The sequence below is a fragment of the Sylvia atricapilla genome, chromosome 4 (assembly GCF_009819655.1).
Source record: "Sylvia atricapilla isolate bSylAtr1 chromosome 4, bSylAtr1.pri, whole genome shotgun sequence".
Lineage (NCBI taxonomy): Eukaryota > Metazoa > Chordata > Aves > Passeriformes > Sylviidae > Sylvia > Sylvia atricapilla.
The window spans coordinates 32,857,107-32,879,154 of record NC_089143.1 but is presented as its reverse complement, the minus strand read 5'-3'; the positions used below and the strand labels follow the sequence as shown (position 1 = coordinate 32,879,154).

At 49.2% G+C, this 22,048-nt stretch overlaps 1 protein-coding gene across 1 annotated transcript in view; it reads left to right on the top strand.

Moving 5' to 3' along the window:
• SFXN5 (sideroflexin 5) overlaps positions 1-22,048 on the top strand; it is a 93,177-nt gene that overhangs the window by 5,911 nt on the left and 65,218 nt on the right. The window contains 2 exon segments of the mRNA XM_066317541.1: positions 696-764; positions 10,953-11,030. Of these exon segments, the coding sequence (XP_066173638.1) occupies positions 696-764; positions 10,953-11,030 (147 nt within the window).

Genomic DNA, 22,048 nt, shown 5'->3' with positions numbered 1-22,048 from the left:
ATTCCCAGGATCCCTGAGCTCCATGATGTCCCTGATGGGCTCAGGGTCGTGTGGAGAAGCCTCCAGCCACAGAGGGGCCACTGGGCTGGGCTGTCCTGTGTCCACTTGGCCTGAGGGTCTGGAGTTCACCTCCCTCTGGATCGTGGAAGTTGGAGTGATGGTGCTCATGTATCCCAAGGACTCCCAATCCCTCAATATTTCAGGGTCTGGTGCTTGGAGTTGGTACAAATTCTGCTGATATTTTTATTTTAGCTGTCTAAATCCTGAGTCTCCTTTCCTCTGGAGCTGTCCATGACCTTCCCTCCTGTTTCACAGATCCTTTCTCCTCCTTCCAGACGTTTTTTTCCTGGTTCTGGAAGTGCTCAGGGCCAGCTTGGGTGGAGCAGCCTGGTCTGGTTGGGCTCATTCTTGGTGGCACATTGGGAACAATCCAGCCTGAGTGTGTTTGTGTAGGGATAACTCAGTGAAAAAGCTGCTGCAGAGGGTTTTGCTGGGAACCAAAGGAGAGATCCTGGAGTGATTTGGGTTTCCTATCCCAAATTACCAGTAAAGACTTCATATATTATTTCTTTTCATTCTGATATTTCATTCTGCAAAGGAAATAAACCCTGAAAGGCAATTTCTCACCATGGTGGTTTTTTTTTTTTTTTTTTTTTTTTTTTTTTTTTTTTTTTTTTTTGTCTCCTGTTTTCCAGACATCATTTTATGGCAGATTCAGGCACTTCTTGGACATCATCGACCCCCGCACTCTCTTTGTGACTGAGGTAATGTGTGCACACCTCTGTTTTGGAAAAGGACTGGTTATTAGACAGCTGGAGATGAAAAACAATCTCTCCTGTGAACAGCAGAAGTAATGAAGCCGTGTTTCCAGTGGGTTTGTGTCTCACAGGTGATTGATTGCCCCAAGGAGTGCTGTTAAATCTGGAACAGAAACTTGCCTTGCTTCAGGCGCCAGTGAATCCACACACCCCCAGCTCCCTCTGCCAGCTGGGGAGGCCCTGAACTGGGTTTTTTGGCAAAATTGCCACTGATTTTTCCTTCTCAGGAGGAAAATTCCTACAGGTTTTCATGGCAAAGATGCAGGTGAGGGAATGAGAGAGCGAATTTTAACCCCATGGAGGAGTGAACGGGGAGGGTTGTGGGGCAGTTCTGCAGGGGCTCCATTCCAGAAGATCTTTGCTGTGGTTTTTCCTCAGTTGCTGCCCTCTTTGTACCAGGATTTGGGGATCCTGCCCCTTCATTCCCATTCAGTGTTGTCCAGCTTTGCTGCATCATGTAACGCCTGAGGGTGATGAGGAACCCTTGGGAAGGAATAATTCTGCTCCTGGTTTGGAATTCTGCCCTTTGGCCAGAAAACTTTGGATTTGTAGTGAAGGGCAGCTGCTTTTTCCTTTTTTTTTTTTTTTTTTTTTTTTTTTTTTTTTTTTTTTTTTTTTCCCCCAATATCCACCTTGAGCCTGGCCCGAGGCCGTTCCCTCTCCTCCTGTCCCTGTTCCCTGGGAGCAGATCCCAAATCCCGTCCCCTGGCTGTCCCCTCCTGACAGGGGCTTCTGCAGAGCCACAGGTTCCCCCTGAGCCTCCTTCTCTCCAGGCTCAGCCCCTTCCCAGCTCCCTCAGGAATTCTCCAGCCCCTTCCCAGCTCCCTCAGCCCCTCCTGGAGCTCCAGACCCTTCCCAGCACTTTTTAAGACCTGAATCTCTCCTGCTCCTGGAGGGGATTTTCGTGCTTGTGGCAGTTTGTTGGATGACAAACAACAAACTTTGGGTGTGTCTGAGCTCAGTTCCTGCTCTGAACCCCGTGGAGTCACTTCTGGCTCAACCACACCTTTCTCCACCTCCCCGTGGTCACCTTTTCAAACCTTTCCAGTTTTTTTGGGAGGTTGGAAAGGGTGTGGATTCAGAGGGACCAGCTGGTGTAACTTCATTTTTCCAGATGGATTTTGATGAGGTTCTTTGAAGAAGGTTAAACCTGGGAAAGAACAAAGTCTGAGTGGCCCAGTTTTATCCTGGGTCAAAATTGAGCAGTTTTGGGTTCCTGAGTGGAGCTCAACAAAGCAGGGGGAGGTTTTTGGTGTCCATCCTTGGGGCTGGGAAGGTCAGGGCTGAACTTCAGGAATTCCCTTGGGGGCTTTCCAGGGAGAGAAATGCCCTCTGGCTTTTCCTCTGGGAGTTGGAATTCCCCTCAAGGAGACCTGCACCATCTCTGGTGATGTCCCCACGAGTTCCCTTTCCCTGCAGAATTCTCGTGGCAAAATAATCACCTGGGTCACTCCTTGGGGCACAAAATCTGCTTTTTGCTTGTCCTGCTCATTCCAACACGAGAACTGGGGTGTGCAACTCCAAGGTGTAGAACTCCAAGGTTTTGGGGGGTTTTTTGCTTTCCTTTGATGGCTGAGGGCAGAAATGAGAACCTGGGAAGGGTTTGCAGAGCCCCAGGCGTGTGCAGGGAGCTCCTTCCCACTGACAGATGGCTGCATCTCCCAGGCCTGGGGCTCCCAGGGAACAAACAAATCCCTCTTTGGCTTGGAGGAGCTGGTTGGCAAACAGGAAAAAAGAGATAATTGAGTGTCTAATGGGAATGGAGGTGAATCCCATGGGAAATGTGGGAACACTGGGTTTTCCTCCATCCTTTTTTTTGGATGCTCCTTCATGGCATGCTGCCGGTGGCTGTGTTCTGAGGAGGGATGGAGGGACCTCTCCCAGTGAGGACCTGAGTGATGCTCAGGATAATCAGTTTCGCTGCCACTCGTCCTTCACTCGTTAATTTTTCAGCAAAGCAGGTTCTTAACACAATTAGAAACTTCCTTGTGTTTTAGGGGTTCTGGAGGAGGGAATCCTCGGGGGGATGATGCTGAGCACAGCTGGGTCCTGTTGTAGCTGTGCTTTTACCTTCTGGGGGGAACAATTACCCCCATCACACCCAGCAGCAGCTCCTGAAGGCAGAGGGCCTCAAACACGGCCCTGCCACCTCTGAAAGGGGAGCTTTGGTGGCTGCTAATTCACCTTATTACTGCCTCTCTAATGAAATCACATCCTGGCAGCTGCAGATTTGCAAACTTCTCCGACAAGTGGGAAATGTGTCATTGCAGGGGTCACCCAGCCCTGTCCCCTCGGGGGGTGCAGGACCTGCCTTGGAGACCCGGGAGGTTAAAATGATTTGGAGTAAAGCTTTTAATTGCTCTGTAATTAAGGCCCATCGGGGGCAGCAGATATTTTGATCAGGTGAACTCATCCCACCTGACATCGGGCTGGACTCAGTGTTAACACTCTGTGGGAAGCTCTTCCTGGAGGAAGAGCTGATAATGATTCCGAGTGAAATCAGAACTCGGGAGAGCTCCGGAGGGGCTGTCTGTTATCTGCTCTTGCTTTATCTCATTGTTAGAGCCCGGATCTGCAGAGCATCTTGCATTCCCATATTTGGGTTTAAAATGGAAGCAGGATTAGATGTATGTTATTTATACGAACGATACCTTCTTACTCAGCAGATTGACTGTCTGTGTTTATTCAGTGTCACATCTGCTGGCTCCACTCAAACAAAAAAAGTTTCTGGCTCCTGTTGTCTGTCGCTGTGGATCCAATACAATGGGGCCAGCTGGAGTCAAGTCTGCCGTGTGTGTGTGTGTGTGTGTGTGTGTGCGTGATCCCGGGGAGCAGGGAGACAAAACCCCAAAACTGGGTGTGGCTGCTGGCAGGGCACAGCTGGATCTCCACACTGGAGGATCTCCACAGCTGGATCTCCACAGCTGGTGCTGCTGCTGGCCACGGGATCTTTGAGTTGGGGCACGTCCAGGTCGTATCTGGGGTGAAGGTGGAACCCATGGAGCGTAGGGCTCACAGAGAACATCCCCAAAATCCCAGTCTGAGCCCAGAGTGAGGCCTAGGCTGTCCTCTGAGCCCTGGCCCACCCCGAATGTCCTCCCAGAGCCCTCGTGCAGCCCTGGGCTCGCCGTGTTTGTGGCAGGAATGTGTCGTGCTCCTGGCACAGGGACTTCCCCGGGTCTGTGTGGCACATATGGGGTTCTGGAGGCTGCTCCCAGCCATGTGCAGGCTCCTGGTGGGATCCAAGAGGATCTGCCAGGCAGACACAGCCCCGCAGCCAGGGGGACAAGGTGGGAGCTCAGGGGAAGAGCTCGGGGCTGGCTGGAGGGGCTCTGTGGGCTGCAGGTGTCTGTGGGGTCCAGCTCAGCTGTCCCTGTGCTGTCGTGGCCATCAGCCCAGGGATGGGGCTGATCTCCTGCTGGGGTTGTTCTTTCTCCTGCTGAGCACCAGCCTGGAGAGAAGGAGGCTCAGCGGGACCCTGTGGCTCTGCACAAGTCCCTGCCAGGAGGGGACAGCCGGGGGGGTCGGGCTCTGCTCCCAGGGAACAGGGACAGGAGGAGAGGGAACGGCCTCAGCCTGGGCCAGGGGAGGCTCAGGGTGGACACCAGCAGGAATTTCCTCATGGAAAGGGTGCTCAGGCCTTGGAAGTGCCCAGGGAGGTTTGGAGTCCCCATCCCTGGAGGGATTTCGGAGCCCTGTGGATGTGGCACTTGGGGACAGGGGTCAGTGGTGGCCCTGGCAGTGCTGGGGTGGTTGGAATGGTCTCAGGGGTCTTTTCCAACCTGAGCAGTTCTGGGACTGTGTGGTTCTGTCTCTCACACCAATCAGGGTGCAGCAGCTGGGGTTTGTTCCATGTTCTCCCTCTCCAGGAGGTCGCTCAGGTGCTCTCCTGGCCCCTGGTAACTCCAGTGTGTGCCCAGGAGCCCCTTGGCAGAGGGCTGGAGGGTTTGGACCCAAACCAGGCCGTAGATCCCATGGATGGAGGCTCATCCCGGCTGTGCTTTGCTTGAGCATATCCAGGGTAGAGAACCAGACTGGTGAAGGGTTTGGAACACAAACCCTGTGAGGAACAGCTGAGGGAGCTGGGGTTGTTTATCCTGGAGAAAAGGAGACTCAGAGGTGACCTTCTCACTCTCTACAACTCCCTGAAAGGGACTCTGCTCAGGTGGGGTTGGTCTCTTTCTCCAGGCAGCAGCTGAGAGGACGGGACACAGTCTTCAGCTGTGCCAAGGGAAATACAGGTTGGATATCAGGGAAAAGGTTTTTACAGAAAGGGTGATAAAGTACTGGAATAGTCTGCCCGGGGAGGTGGTGGAGTCACCATCCCTGTGTGTGTTTAAAGCAGACTGGATGTGGCTGTGGTTTAGTTGAGGTGTTGGGGTTGGGTTGGACTCGATGATCCTGGAGGTCTCTCCCAGCCTGGTCACTGTGTGATGACACATCCCCAGCCAGGCTGAGGGACCGTTCCCTGCTCCTTTCCCAGCTGGAATCCCAGCCCTGGGTGTTCTCCAGCTGTGCTGGGGCCGGGGCAGCCCCAGCCCTGCCAGGCTGTGCCCAGGTGGAGGGGCTGGGGCTGTGCTGCTGCAGCCCAGGCTGGAGCTGGGTGGGTGCTGGCAGGGCTGAGCTCTCTGAGAACATCCCCGGGTGCAGATGGTCTGTCTGGCACCCTATTGTGAGAGCTGAGACCCCAGCAGCCACCACTAGAAGTGCTCGAGGTTTTTTTTCTGAGGGAAGGGGGTATGGAAGGAATGAGACACTCTGGGGAAAAAAAGAAAAAAAAAAAAGAAAAAAAACAAACCCAAAACGTGGTTGTGGGTTTTTTTTTTTTAATCAGAGATGCTGTAAAATCTCGAGTGACACTTCATCCCACAGACAGCAGCAGAGAAACCAAGCAACAATAAATATTGAAACAGTAGCACAACCTTGCAGACAGACCTCGTTTTTGCTGTTAAAAAGGAGCTGAAGTGTAATGTTAGACATTAGCAGCTATCGAGTGGAGCTGCATCGTGCTGGAAGCCGGCGAGGGAGCTGCTTGGCATTTGGAGCTGTTGCATGTGGTAAAGTTTGCTCCTGGATTTTTTTTTTTTTTTTTTGAGGTTCTGGTTAAAAGAACGTGTTTGACTTTTTCAGAAGGAATAGGAGGCAACCGAGACTTTTCCCTAAATTTGGAGGCTGGGGGTGGGATTTGCTGGAAGTACCTGAGTGGCTCAGAGCGGCGTGAAAGGATCTCCTGAGCTCGGTTTAACACTTTTGTTCACTTTCTGTGCCACTCTTTTGTCCCCCCTCAGGACCCACTGGCAGTGCTGGTGCAGGGCTCCTTTCTCTGCAAAAGTTCCCCTCTGTCCCCACGGGAGCTGAGAGAGGGAATTCGGGCAGGCTGCGATTTTAAAAGCCAGCCCGAGCTTTTTTTTTTGTTTGCTGTTAGTCACCGTTCTAAACAAGATGGGATCTGGCCAGGGTTGTTATAGTAACTACTAAGATTTCCTCAAGAGAAGAGTGGGGGGGGAATAGCAGCACAGGCCCCATTCATGCCTTGCTGCAGCTCTCCATTCAGAGCTGCTCGCTGCTCCTTTGCGAGACTGGAGGTAATTTCAGTCATTTCAGTGACAAAACCACGTCCCCCTGAGGAACACAAATGGCTCTCCAGGATGTGCTGCTGGCACTCCCCGGTTCCTCCCCAGCTCTGGAAGAGCAAGGCTGCGCTTCCCTGGATCTGGCAGCTTTTCACCTTGTCTGATCCTTTACAATTGCCGGTTGTTGGTGTCCTGGTAAGGAAAAGCTTTTCCTGAGAGGGATTTTTGAACGAGGCTAAAGCATAAAGCTCTGAGGAGCAGCTCCAAGAGGCTCAGGTCCTGCTGTCGTCTCATGGGATTGATCCTCCTTGCAGACTGGACATGCTTGAAACACCCTAAAAACCTGGTTTGTTTCTCAGCCCTGCAGCTCTTCACCTATTCCCAGTGATCACACCCTGAAGTGGCTTTTCCTGGAGTCTGATCCCTTCAGTTTTACCTTCCATGTATTTCAGGCTCTGTGCTGCCCAGGGGTGCAGCTCTGAGCTCACACTCAGTGTCACTCAGCTCTGCACACAGCAGGGACACAAAACAAATCCTTTTCCTGCTGCACACCAAGGACAACTTTCAGCCCCAGAAGCACAAACAAGGGTGGCTGGAGGGAGGGACAAGAAGGATGGGACCTCACAGCCTGGAGCTGGAATTGGACAATTAAACCCCAATGTGCAAATGGACCAAAACTTATAAAAGTGTGAGACCTCATGACCAGGGGTCCATTTTGTGACCATTTTGTGACCATTTTTGTGTCCATTTTGGGTGCAGCCCTGGCCAAGGTCTTGTCCTGCCCAAGGTGTATCCTAAAGGCCTTTCAATAAATCTCTGCTTTATTCTCTGGCTCTGCCCAGTCTCTGTTCCAGCTCAGCCTTCACAAGGCATCATGTTGGTGATTCCAGCTGCAGCCTGTGAGTTCCCTGGATTCTGGCCATGTGTCCGTGTCTTTTACAATCACCAAATTCTGTTTGCCAGATTTAGTGTAGTGGTTTAAGTGTTTTTTCCAGCTGTGAGATAGGATTAGGAGAAAAAGGCAGGCAGGCCCAACTTAATTGTACAAAGATAGATTTGTTAACACACACTAAAAGAAGAAAATAAGAATCAAAATGGAACTTTCAAAACTCTTTTCTCTCGCCCACAAACTGTTCACTTTCCCACAAACAACATAAAGAGACAAAACCTGTGATTTTTCAGTCATTTTCACAGTTTGAAAAAAATCTTTCCTCAGTTCTTGAGGGAGAGGAGTCTCTCTTAGTTTACCATGGAACCTAGAACACCATGGTGTTGGGTTTCATCCCCTGTGCCCTTTCTCCTGTGGGAGACCCTAAAACCCTTCTGGAGGAACAAGACCTCACACAGTTGATGTTTCTGCATCCCCAGAAAATCCCACCTCAACTCAAAACTCTCCTATTTTTCTCCAGTGTCAAGAGGACTTGACTTAATTAGCGACTCGTTTTTTAATCAGGGATGTTGGATAGACATCCAAAGGATTCCCAGTGCCTGGCCTTCCCCATGGAAGCATCCAGGACACATTTATGTTCTTGAAGAATTCACCTCTCTCCAGGAAATATTCACTCTACTACTTTCTTGTTATTTTTTCTTAAGCTAAGCTTAATTTTCAAGGCAGATTCAGCAAGTGTGGATGGTTTGGGTTTTTTTAACCAGTCATGAGAGTTTTTATACATTAAGTAATCTGCTGATTTTTGGAGCAAGGCACAGTGTTTTAGGTGGAATGGGATTGCCTGGTCTTTGGGAGATTCCTGGACTCCAACACCTGCAGAAGATGATGGCTCTGGGATTTGGGAATTCCCCAGTGCTCCAATAAAATGGGAATAGAAGAACAAAAGGAATTTCTCACACCTGGCACTAAAATCTGGGCTAATGCTGGCTTTAAGTGCTGTTCTTGGAGATCCTGGTTCCTTTTGGGGTGGGAATGAAGGTGCCAGCAGGGGAGGGGATTCTGGGTCTGTGAGGGGTCTGAAGCCCCTCAAAGGGGGGAGAAATCCAGAGCAGCTCTGGGAATCCTGGATTTCGGTGACCCTTGTGGGGTCAGGATATTCTGTGATTTTTTGTCAGATCATGCCCTTTTCCTGACCCAGACATGGGGCAACTGAAGAGAGATTTTAAAGACTTTTATTCCATTTTCAGTCTCATGTGAAGGGTGAGACAGTACAGATGTTATAATTCACCCCATCACAAGCAGAAGCCAAATTATTTCCTAATTCCAATACATTATAAGCATTACTTGGCCTATCAGCTTTTGCCACTCAATGCTGTAAATGCCTTAAAGCCAACCATCTAAAATTACCCCTCGTGGGTCCAACTACAGTAGAACTATCAATAGAACTACAATAGAACTATTGTTCCTAGTTCATTTCTCCAAACTATCCAGTCTTATCTGCAAGCCCATCCTTTGAAACTTGTTTCTAGTTCCATTTCTGTCTCACCAATGTCTGTTCTATTCCACGGCATTTCTAAGTCAGCATTTCTCAACTCAGAGTTTGCACACAGCTGTACAATGCCATGTGAGCCTTCCGTCAGGCTTTGAGAATTCCCTACAAATCCATTTCCCACGTGATTTTAATGGAAGAATGGGAGAAGGGTAGTGGGCAGCTCTTCCTGGGACATTGATCCAAGAGGGAACCAATTCCAGGCCAACACTCCCAGACATGGAGCAGGAACTGGGAAATGTCACCTCTGACATCACTGTGGTGACATGGGCTGGGACCTGTGCCTGCTCACCCTGACCTGGACCACCACAAATCCCTGAGCCCTCGTTTTGCTCAGAATATGGAGGGGTTTTGCCCAAGATATAGAGATTTTTGCCTGGAATAGGAAGGTTTTTGCCTGGAATACGGAGGTTTTTCTCCAGGATATGAAGGTTTTTGCCTGGAATATGGGCGGCTTTGCCCAGAATGTGGATGGTTTTGCCTGGAATGTGGAGGGGTTTGCCCAGAATATGGAGGATTTGGCCTGGAATATGGAATTTTTGCCCAGAATAGGGTAGCTTTTATCCAGGATATGGAGGGGTTTGCCCATGATACGGAGTTTTTTGCCCAGAATGGGGAGGTTTTTGCCTTGGGTATGGCGGGTTTTGTCTGCAATAGGGAGAGTTTTGCCTGGAATATGGAGGGTTTTGCCCAGGATATGGAGTTTTTTGCCCAGAATGGGGAGGGTTTTGCCCAAAAAGGGAGGAAACAACAACACTCCTTTTGATGTGGGTGGGAAAGGGAGGGAAGGAGTTTCCTACATCCATGGATCCCTGGATGTGAGCTCCTAATGAGCCTGGAGAGGCTCCCAGGAGCTCTCAGAGGAGCCACCCCCACCCCTGGGGACAACATTCCACGTTTCTGGGATGTCCTGCAGCACCAGTGTTGGAAAAGCTGCCCAAACTATGGATTTGGGGCCGAAATGTCAATCCAAGGTTGGTGTCCCTCAGCTGGAGGAGGGACAATGTGCAGGAGGCTTTGGGAAGTGGGGTTTACTTCAAATATTTTGGAGTCATTGCTGCTTCCCGCAGGCCTGGGTAAGATTTAACCCTGTGGAAGCTGCTCTTTGTGTCCTGATGTATTCCTCTTGAGTCTGGGCAAAACCAAAGAATCTTTCTGGCCTGGTGGGGTTTTTTACTTCAAAAAAATGTATATGTTCTATGGAAATCTATATTCTTTCACGAAAAAATGTATGTATTGATGTGCATATATATGTCTGATTTTATGTATTTTCTATATAATATTGCATGTATATAGTATCTACTATATGTACTATGTATGCTAAATATAATAGATAATATAATAATTAATATAATGCAAGACATAGAATAGTTAATATAATATATGATATAATGCAATATATATAATACTTATAGTATAGTGCAATATAAATAATAGTTAATATAATATAATGCAAGATGTATAATAGATAATGTAATATAATGTAATGCAATATTATCTATGATATAATGTATTGCAATGTAATGTAATGTAATGATATAATATAAATACTAGTTATTATAAAATAATGCAATATAAGTAATAGTTAATATAAGGCAAGATATATAATAATATATAATATATATTATTATATATGTGATATATTATTATATATATTATATATTATTATATATAATATAATATATTATTATATATTATAATATATAATATATTATAAAAATATATAATAATATATAATAATGTAATACAATGTTATAGGATATATGATGTAATGCAATACAATTATATTATATCATATGTATATGATGTAATGTAATGTAATGAAATGTAATGAAATGTAATGAAATGTAATGTAAGAATAGAATAGAATAGAATAGAATAGAATAGAATAGAATAGAATAGAATAGAATAGAATAGAATAGAATAGAATAGAATAGAATATGGAGCACCCTGGGATAGTGGGAGGTGTCCCTGCCCATCCAGGTGATTTAAGTTGGATGATCCTGCAGGTCCTTTCCATCCCAGTCCATGCCACGATTCCGTGGTGGGATTTTCCTGGCAGACACAGTTATTCTGAATTATTATTCTGTATTTTGAATTCCTGGCTGCTGTTTCTCTTGCAGAGCCGCCTGAAGGAAGCAGTGCAGCTGCTGGAGGATTACAAACATGGGACTCTGCCCCCAGGAGTCACCAACAAAGAGGTCAGAGGGAAAAACTGTTAAATTTCTACCTCTAGATTTCCAATTTCTGCTGTTAAATTTCTACTTCTTCCTGCAGTTCAGGGGGAGGATGAGGGGGGGTTCAGATGGGCTCTGCCAAAGGACATTTTTGGTGTTTCTATGATAAAATACAAATTTCTCGTACAATTAAAACCAAAAAAAAGTCTTTTTTTTTTAGCTAGATGAAAGTTTTTTGTCAGTCCTGTGAGTTCTTGTAGCAGCAGCTGTGGGGCCTCAGCCCCTTCCCTGCTCCTGTCACAATAATTTCTATTTCTGCCCAGATTTAAGCCTTGTTTGGGCAGAATCAGCCCCTGCTTGTGCTGGGGGCTGTACCAGCAGCCCTGGGGACATTCCTGCCCTTGGTATGGGAGCAGGAGGTTGTGGAATCCTCGCAGGGTTTGGGAGTTCCTGAGAAAAGGTTTATTTTGGGGGCTTTAGGACAGAGGGATTGGCTGGGTGAGCTCTCCAAGGCCACCTCAGTTCCGTTTTCTGGACTTTTTCCCCCAATATTCCTCTGCATGTGGAACTTATGGGAGCAGAGAGGAGGGTTTTAGAGGAGTCAAACTGCTTTTGGTGTATTTTACCTCCAAATCAGTGCCATGAAACAAAAAAAAAAATCAGTGGTTTTGTGGGTGTTACCTCAAACTCCTCCCCATTCCTGTCCATGTGGAGACTCCTGACCTTGACCCCAAACCAGGGGTTTTTAATGGCTCTGTTTGTGCATCCAGCACAAAAACAAATCATTTCTGTGTGATTTAAAGTCTTTTAAAGGTGAATTGATATCAGAGCTGCCTGAGGGGATGTGAGGAGCAACAATTCCAGAGGACCAGTGGTGATCATCCCAAATAGACAGGGATGGAAGTGCTGGGCAGCCTTTCCCCCACACCCTGTAGGTCAAAAAAACCCTCTTTTTACTTTTTTTTTTTTTTTCTGTGTTTATAAATGATAATTTCTTCAAATACAGGAGGTAAATGAAGGATATGAAAACTTCTGTTCACTGTGGGATGGGGCAGCTGGTGTGGTAGGTGCTGTGGTGGGGAAGAGGCACAAAAATAAAGAGGGAATTGTCACAAGGCGTTGGCCTGCTGCTCTCCTGGATGTCACTGCCCTCTTCTAACCAGCATCTGATGGGAAGGAGAAAGGGTTGGGAAGGAGAAAGAAAAGGTTGGGAAGGAGAAAGGCTCAGGAAGGAGAAAGGCTTGGGAAGGAGAAAGCTGCCGGGGCTGGGGAGGGAGGGAAGGAGTGAGGCAGCAGCAGTGACTCAGTTCCATCTGCCTGAGGCAGATGACACACGAGCCACTCTCTGTGACAAACCACGCAGACTTTTGACCTACATTTTGCAGAGTGACAAAGCCAGGCTCTTCCCAGGGTTCATTCAGAATTCCAGTGGGGGAGAGGCAGCAGAGGGGGGTGAGGCTGAGCAGGCTGGGAGGGTCTGAGTGGAAATCCAGGTGAGGGAGTGTTGGATTATCTTTTTTTTTATTATTTATTTAAAGATGGGGCTCCTGAGAGGTGTTTAAAGATCTTTATTCCATTTTCAGTCTCATGTGAAGGTGAGACAATACAGATGTTATTATTCACACCATCACGATCAGAAGCCAAACTATTTCCTAATTCCAATACATTATAAACGGGTTTTTTTTTTGGCCTATCAGCTTTTGCCACTCAATGCTGTAAATGCTATAAAGCAAATAATCTAAAAATACCCTTCATGGTTCCTGTTACAATACACATTTTATATCAAAATATCTGGACTATTTACAAAGTCATCATTTAAAAATATAAAAAGTCATCATATAAAAATACTTGTTTCCAGTTCCATTTCTCTCCCACCCGTGTCTGTCCTGTCCCATGGCATTTCTAAGTCAACATTTCTCATCTCAGAGTTTGCACAAAGACACAAAGGACCATGTGAGCTTTCTGTCAGGCTTTGAGAATTCTCTACAAATCCATTTGCCACGAGGGAGGGGAGAGGAAATGATGGGCAAAGGCTTTTGCTGGGAAATATTCTCACATCAGCGTGAGGAGAATGGGGTTTGTGGTGAAATTGTGCCACAGCTTCCTTTGGTTACCGTGATGCTTTGTGAAGGCTGAGCTGGAACAGAGACTGGGCAGAGCCAGAGAATAAAGCAGAGATTTATTGGAAGGCCTTTAAGGATACACCTTGGGCACGACAAGAGCCTGGCCAGGGCTGCACCCAAGGTGGACCCAAAATGGTCACAAAATGGACACAAAATGGCTGACCAGTCACGAGGTCTCACACTTTTATAAGTTTTGGTCCATTTGCACATTGGGGTTTAATTGTCCAATTCAGCTCCAGGCTGTGAGGTCCCATCCTTCTTGTCCCTCCCTCCAGCCACCCTTGTTTGTGCTTCTGGGGCTGAAAGTTGTCCTTGGTGTGCAGCAGGAAAAGGATTTGTTTTGTGTCCCTGCTGTGTGCAGAGACCTACAGATTCTGGTGTCTTTTGAGTATAAATATCAGGCAGGCAATTGCCACTTTTTGTCTAGTTATGTCCCAGTTGTTGGAATAACCTGGAGAGTTGTGATGCAGCCAGGTTTGCAGGTCCTGAGCTACTACTGCAGGTGTGCCAGGGTGTCAGAGAATTCAGAATTTCAAATCCTTGCCTTTTTTTTGATCACTTGCTCAGGTGTTTGATATATTAAATCTCAAAATGTGTTGCTAAGTTGAGCAACTGAATGTGAGGCTCAGAGCTGCACCCCTGGGCAGCACAGAACCTGAAATACATGACAGCTCAAACTTAAGGCATCAGTCAGAGGGGTTTGGGTGGTTCTGCTTCTGCAGGAGCCTGGGTGGAATTGCAGCAAGAGCTGCTTGTTTTTAATTAACTGCGTTAATTAAACCAAACCAACAAGGGCTGAGTGAACACCTCCATCCCTGGCAGTGCCCAAGGCCAGGCTGGAGAGGGCTTGGAGCACCCTGGGATGGTGGAAGTTGTTCCTGCCCATGGCAAAGGTAGAACAACCTTAAAATCCCTCCAAGCCAAACCATTCCAGGATTCCCTGGGCAGATTCCAGGCTGTGGGATGCTGTCCTAGCTGCTGGCTGTGAGGATGGGAGGGATTTGGGGCAGGTGACCCTCGGGGAGCCCAGGGGACACAAAGAGCCACAGCTCTGGGGTGGCTGAAGGTGCCTTGGTGACCTGGGGAGGGATCCCTGGAGCAGCAGGTCCTGATCCCTCCATGCCCCTGGTTCCATGGGACAGGAGGGAAATTGGGCAGGACAATCATGGAATTGCTCAGGGCTGGAAAATCCCTCAGAGCTCATCCATTCGAATCATCCCCAGTACTACCACCATGTCTCCAAGTGCCACATGCACAGGGGAATGAAATCCCTCAGGGATGGGGGCTCCAGCCCTGCCCTTTTGTTGTTACATTTGTTTAATTCTGTTTTGCCTTATGTAGTGTAATGGTTTGAGTGTCTACTCTCTTTTATCTCTGGGAGATAGGATTTGGGAGAAAAAGGCAAAGCAGGTCTAACTTAAAATGAACAGATAGATTTTATTTACACATACACTAAAAGAAGAAAAGGAGAGGGGAAAAAAAAAGAAACTTTCAAACTCCTCTTCCCCCCACCAGTGTTCACTTCTTTACAAACAACATAGAGACAAAACCTTTGATTTTCAATCAGTTTCACTATTTGAACGTAGTCTTTCATCAATTCTTTAGGAGGGGAATCTCTCAGTTTACCATGGAATATTTCCATGCAGGAATTTCCCCAATATCCACCCTGAGCCTCCCCTGGCCCAGGCTGAGGCCATTCCCTCTCCTCCTGTCCCTGTTCCCTGGGAGCAGAGCCCCAAACCTCTCCCTCCTCCCTGAGGCTGGGTGGCACTTCAGTGATCTCCAGGGAGAATTGACTTTATCTCCTTCAAGAATTGTGTCCCGTTTGATTGCTTGAACCCCTCAGAACCTCTGCCCTTGGAGCTGGACGTGGCACACAAAGTGATCCCTTAAGTTTTACCTTCCATGTATTTCAGGCTCTGTGCTGCCCAGGGGTGCAGCTCTGAGCTCACACTCAGTGTCACTCAGCTCTGCACACAGCAGGGACACAAAACAAATCCTTTTCCTGCTGCACACCAAGGACAACTTTCAGCCCCAGAAGCACAAACAAGGGTGGCTGGAGGGAGGGACAAGAAGGATGGGACCTCACAGCCTGGAGCTGAATTGGACAATTAAACCCCAATGTGCAAATGCACCAAAACTTATAAAAGTGTGAGACTGTGTGACTGGTCAGCCATTCTGTGACCATTTTGGGTCAATTTTGGGTGCATTTGGTGTCCATTTTGGGTCCACCTTGGGTGCAGCCCTGGCCAGGGTCTTGTCCTGCCCAAGGTGTACCTTAAAGGCCTTTCAATAAATCTCTGCTTTATTCTCTGGCTCTGTCCAGTCTCTGTTCCAGCTCAGCCTTCCCCAAGGCATCAAAAGAAATGTCTGAGCATGCTGAGCTTCATTCTCAGAGCGAGAATCGTGATCACCTCCGAAGGCTTTAAAAATAACGCTCTGGGCAGAGTTTTAATGCATTAAACTCTCCCAGAAGCCAACACTCCCCCCCTGAGGAAGCAGCTCTGAGCTCAGGCAGACGAGTTGTTTTGACAGAGCTCTTCACCAAGCTCGGGGCTGAGCCTCTGTGGCGGAGCAGCGTTTGACAGAGCTCGAATCCCTGCGTTCCTCATTCAGAATCCCGCGGCTCCCGGCGGGGATGGCAGGAGCTGCAGCCTCCCCAGCAGCTCTGCACAAGCCCCTGGCGCCTGCCGAGATGGTTTCACCACATGAGGAGTGGAAAAAAGCAGAGCCTAAAGCTATGTCACAGCAAAGCGGCTCCTCCACACGCAGCTTCTTGACAGGGCTCTGGTGGAACCAGCCTTGCTCTGCCTCGTTTCCCAGGCAGATTTTTCCAAATGAGCTGGAATGGAACAGTTATGGGCTATCTAAAGATATATAAAAAAAACCCCCAAACCTCTGAAGAGCCGTAACTGTGCTGTCAGCACTTCCCCAGGACCGTCTTTGAGCCCGTTTTCCAGAATAACTGCTGGAGCACTGGGCAGCAGCAGTGCCAGCTCCTGCAGCTCTGCCCCTTCCAAGCCTCTCCCAGCTCCTGTTCCTCCTCTTGAGCTGGATTTCACTGCTCAGCAAAGTGGCCATTAACTCAAGGTGGGAAAAACCCATTTCTGGGGCCTCATTAGCAAAAATGAAGAATTGATCCCTCACCTGTCGATGGCTGCTGCACTGCTGAGAGCTCCTTATTGAGGGGGACTGTGGGGTTTATTCCTACATTAGAAAGATGTTTTAAAAACAGGATTTTTTTTTTTTTTTGCCTGGCTGTATCAATTATGTGGTGAGCAAAACAGAGGAGGAAGAGCTGCTTGATCAGTATTTATTCAGTGGAGCAAGGAAACACACGCCATTTCTGCAGCTGGGCTTATTTCCTCGAGGTTTTATTGAAATATGTAAAAGCCAGGCTTTTTTTTTTTTTTTTTTATTAAATATGCAGCTGAGTGTTTGTTAAAATGCCCCCAAACCCCAAATATTGTGCTCAGTGGGAATACCCCAAACTGCCATTAATCCTCCTCTACAGCAGACTCTTAGGATTTCCTAAGTTTTTCCTGAAATTAAAAGTTATCTTTGGTAATTCACCTGTTTGGGGTGTTTTTCTGCTTTCTTGGTTGTTTGGGTTAAATATTTGAGGAGGATCAGAGAAGATGTTTGGAGGAGAAAGCCCCTGATGGACCTTGGGGAGGTTTGGTCTCCTGGGGGGCTGGAATTTGGGTGATGGAACTCTGTGGATCCAGAAATGTTTGATGGAAACAACAGCTCTTGTCTTAGCAGGGTTGATAAGCTTTGGAAATTTAGATGTTTTTTGCTGTGAGAAGCCCAAGAGAATCGTTGGGTTTGGTGAAATTCCTCTTCCCTGGTCCTGTCTGGGCTCCTGCAGAGGGTGAGGTGGAGGTGCTGCTGTGGCAGCTGCCGCTCCCATGGCCATCCCCAGGGAAAGGTGGAAAACAGAGCCCTGAGAAAGGAGCTGGAGAGGGAAAGGAAATGTGGAGGGAGAAGCTGCTCCAGCTGTCATTTATGTCCCACCTTTTCCAGCCTGTAGGTATTGCATTTATGGAATCATGGAATGGTTTGGGATGGAAGAGATCTTAAAGCTCCACCAGTTCCATGGGCAGGGACACCTCAGTGATCCCAGGTGGATCCAACCTGGCCTTGGACATTCCCAGGGATCCAGGGGCAGTCCCAGCAAATCTGGGAATTCCAGCCCAGCCTCTCCCCACCCTCCCAGCCAGCAATTGCTGCCCAAGATCCCAGCCCAATGGCCCCTTTCCCAGTGGGAAGCCATTCCCTGTGTCCTGTCCCTCCAGACCTTGTCCCCAGCCCCTCTCCAGCTCTCCTGGAGCCCCTTAAGGGACTCTGAGCATTCCCTGGGTTTTTCCCTTCTCCAGGGGAACATTCCCAGCTCTCCCAGCCTAGCTCCAGCCCTGCAGCAGCTCCTGGCCCTGTTATTGCTCTTCTGTAAAAAATTCTTTGCTCTTTGCACTTTGTGCTCCCCATTGAACCACGGGATCCCAGAATCCCAGACTGGTTTGGGCTGGAAGGGAACTGAAGGATCATCCAGGGCCACCCCTGCCATGGCAGGGACACTTACCAATGACCCACGGTGCTCCTTTAGTGGTCCCATGGTACCTGAGCTGCCTCGGCAGCCACAGTTCCTCAGCGATGGGGAGTGGGATGTGCTCAGGGTCCCTCCCTGCCCTGACTGTCCCTGCTCTGGGTGACCCTGTGCTCGATGTCCCTGTGCTGGGTGTCCCTGCTCTGGATGTCCCTGTGCTGGATGTCCCTCCCTGCCCTGGGTGTCCCCATGCCATGTCCCCATACCATGTCCCCGTGCCAGGCCCATTTCCGTTTCCAGCTCCAGGGCTGCTCCTGGGGCTGGCAGGATCTGTCCCCATGGAGCCCCGGTGGCTGCTGCGAGTGGGAAGGTGCAAATGACACACACGAGGGCTCTGGGAGCCAATTTGCAGCAGAAGGTAGAGACTGTAACATATCCAATTGCAGGCAGGGCAGGCAATTCCCCAAACTGCCTCCTGGAGGGAATCTCCGCTGGAGGGAAAAGGCTTCATTTGAGGGAATGGTTTCTGCCCTGAAAGCAAAAGGGCTGGAAAATATCAGCCTGGTAAACAAGGATGAGGAGCCAGCTTGTTTAAACGTGGCCTTTCTCCCTGATTTGGGAATGTTGGTGCTGAGGTTTAGCCTCAAACCAAAAGGCTGCACCAACTGCAGGGCACAATGTGTGGCTTTTGTCCTTTACCCTCAGCTTGTCCCCCTCATTTGTGGGGTTCATCTGTGTCCTCTGTGTGTGTCAGTCCCTCTCCCAGCCCGTCCAAGGGCCCAGCACAGACTGGGGGAACAGACTGATGCTGGTGTGGCAGCACTGGTGAAAGTTGAGGGAAGCAGCACTCGGGCTATGGGCTTCAGAGGGACTGAAATCTTGAAATCCCTTCTCTTTGTGGCACAGCTGCTTCTCCTGGGGGATTTTTGTGCTCCAGAAAAACCCTTTCTAAGGCTGGGGAACTTTGGATGTGCTCAGGCTTTGGGCACCAAAGAAATGCCTTGGGAGATTTGCAGGTGGGTGTCAGCACTGGGGGGGATTTCATGATGAACTTCAGGTTTGTTCATCACTTCTTCCCCCCAAAATACTTCAATTTTCTTAGCTGCAATTCCCTGCAGTCATTCCATGTCTGAACTGCATTTTCTTCCCCTTGCAGGCTGAATTTTGCCTTTAGAAATTGGGGCGGTCAGAGCTGCTGAGCTCCTGGTTTGATACCAGCGCCCCAAATATTGACCAGCAGCAGCCCAGGGTGCTGGAAAGCTGCTGGAAATTGGCATCAAAGCCCTGATTTCCCTCACTTGTAGGTTCCTACCACTTCACCCTACAAATGTAATGCCTAAACAAGCAGTGCAGGGAATGCAGAGGTTCAGGTTGCTCATCCCCCTGTCCCTGCACTATGTCCTGGGCTGTCACCTTGCTCCTCCGGGTGCTGCTGCCAGCAGAGAGAGGCAAAGAGCCACCCTGCAGCAGCAGCAGCGGCTCGGGGGGGGCTCTGCAGGGGGAGCAGTGCCTTTCCCGTGCAGGTTCGGGGTTTTTTTTTTAATGCCCACAGAAGGTTTTAAAGCGGAGAACGTGGTTTTAAAGCACAGCTCGGTAATGAAATGTGCCCCTGGGGCCGGCGGGCTGCAGGAGGTGCCTCTGTCCCCCGGCAGGATGAAGGTGCTGCCTGTTCCATCATCCCCTCCCGGTTCAGATGTGAGCTGGCACGGCTTTGCTCCGTGCCCAGACTTATTGGAAGGGGAGGTGTGAAGCCATGGCAGCAGTGCCACGGCTCTGCCTCCTTCTCCCGGCCATGTGTTCCCACCTCCCCGAGCCTTGCGCTGGCACAGCTGGCTGCTCCGGGGGGGAGCGGAGCTTAATAAAAACTGCTCCCTTCCCCCTGCTCCCAAAAGCCTGCGGGTTTTTGGTCTTTGCTTCCCCGGTGTTTTTCCTGCTGCCTGTGCGGTGTGAGGGGTGGGATGTGGGATCAGGGCTGTGGTGCCCTGACAGGAACCAGCCCCAGCTGCTCAAGGGGAGATAAAGCTGAAGTGGAGGCTGGAAATTAATCCAGGGAGAATAAAACCGGCGTTAAACATCCCGAGTTGTGGATCTTGGCTGACTAAAATCCTTGTAGCTACCAAACACCGTGTTTAGGGTGTTTTGATCCACGTCTCCGTCTTTGCTGTAGGGTCATAGGCTGGAGGGTACCAGGGGAAGTCACCTAGTCCAGCAGAGCTCCCTGGAATTCCGCCTCCTCATTTCAGTGGGTGTTCACATGCACCACCTTCAAAATGCAGGAATTTAGCTGCACCTCCTGCCAGTCAAAATGCAGGAATTTACCTGCACCACCTTCAAAATGCAAGAATTTGCCTGCACCTCTTGTCAAAATTCAAGAATTTACCTGCACATCCTGTCAGTCAAAATTCAGGGATTTACCTGCACATCTTGTAAAAATGCAAGAATTCACCTGCACATCCTGTCAGTCAAAATGCAGGAATTTACCTGCACCACCTTCAAAATGCAGGAATTTACCTGTACATCCTGTCAAAACGCAAGAATTTATCTGCACCTCCTGTCAGTCAAAACGCAGGAATTCACCCGTTTGTGAGCAAGCCGGACCCAGCTCAGTCACTGATTTCCCACCCTCAGCTTCACCCCTCAGCATCAGGAGGAGAGAAAAAAAAAAAAAAAAAAAAAAAAAAAAAAGGGGAGGAAAAATTCCAAAATAACCGCGGACCTGGGTGATGTGAAGCAGGCAGCTTTCCGCGGGGGTCCCTTGGAGACAGACACTCGCTGTTCCCCAGCCAGCCCCTTCCTGCGCGCGTTGGCGGAGCCTGAACCGTGCTGTGTCACTTGTGACTTCTCACTCCTCAGCCTCTTCCAAATGCACTTTTGGCAACTCGCTGCTCTGAAACTGTTTCGTTTCTGCCTCTCCCCGTTAGGGTCGGTGAAAGTGAAAAGAGGCTCGGCGCCTTAATGGGCGCGTATTTGTTCGCTGTGTTCTTGCCTCAATCAGGTTAGCAGCGGGGAGAGCCGCTCCACGCTGCCCCAGACACAGCAGAGGACAATGAATCCATCAGAGACTAAAGAGCCTCCCTTTTGGGGAATAATGGCTTTTCCTCACGGTGTTGATGAAGAGCGAAGAGGTCCATTTGCAGTAAACTGTAATTTTTTTTCCCCCCCCCTGGTCTCCTGCAGGATGCGATAGAAGCGGGATGTGTCCTTGTCCTGCTGCTCCTTTTTCTTGGCAGGAAAGTGCCCCTTTGCCCCTTTCCACCCTCTGTAATCTGAATATTCTCGGTGTCACTGGCATGATGGGGATTTAGGCATCGTTTCGGGGGATCAAAGGCTCGGAGGGAGCCGCAAATGCCCCTCGGAGGAACCTCCCGATCACAAACCGGCTCTGTTCCAAGCCCTCGGGATTTCGGGAGTTCATCCCAAATCACCTCCAGGTTACTGAGCTCATTACGTTTGCGAGCTTGGTGTGGCTCAAATGAGATGAAACAAATCTGAGCTGGATTAGGGCTCCTGGCTGCCCAGAGAGGGTTGAACACCTCTAAAAGTCCCATCCGACCCAAACTATTCCGTAATTCCCGTGCTATCCAAGCCTTTCTCCGAGCCTGGTGCAATTACGGCTTTCAGTGAATGATTCTCCCTCTGCTGAAGCCTTTCCAGGAGAGTGCTGGGAGGATTAATTAGTTAATGTTTATTGAGTGCTGAGAGGCTGCACCGTGTTATTTCAGAGCTGCCTGGTTTCATCCGTGGGGACTCGGTTCTGGTTCCACCCACACTTGGTTTGGGATCTGCCGGCAGCTCCTGATGCTGGGAATCAGCAGGGCCGGGGCAGTGTCCTTGTCCCCTGTGTTGGCACTGCTGGGGCAGCTCTGGAGAGCCCTGGAGGGGCTGGAGCGTGTCCAGGGAAGGGAAGGGGCTGGAGAATTCCCGAGAGAGCTGGAAAAGGGGCTGAGCCTGGAGAAAAGGAGGTTCAGAGAGGATAATGGGGAAATTCCTTCCTGGAAAGGGTGGTGAAGTGTTGGAAGTGCCCAGGGAGGTTTGGAGTGCCCATCCTTGGGGGGATCTCAAAGCCCTCTACGTGTGGCACTTGGGGACATGGGGCAGTGGTGGCCCTGGCAGTGCTGGGGATAGTTGGTCTTTGTCATTGTCTTAAATCTTTTCCAACCCAAACAATTCCCTGATTCTCTGATTCCGCTCAGTGACTCAACAATGCACAGAGTGACAAAGGAGTTTTCCTTTGGCATCCCAGAGGAGCTTCAGGTGCCTCTGGTGCTGACTCATTTCAGTGTCAGGAGGGGCAGAAAGTGAACAGAACCCTCTGTGATTTATCCCACTCGTGAGGTCACTTGAGATTTGTGTCCTGAAGAACCAAAACCTCT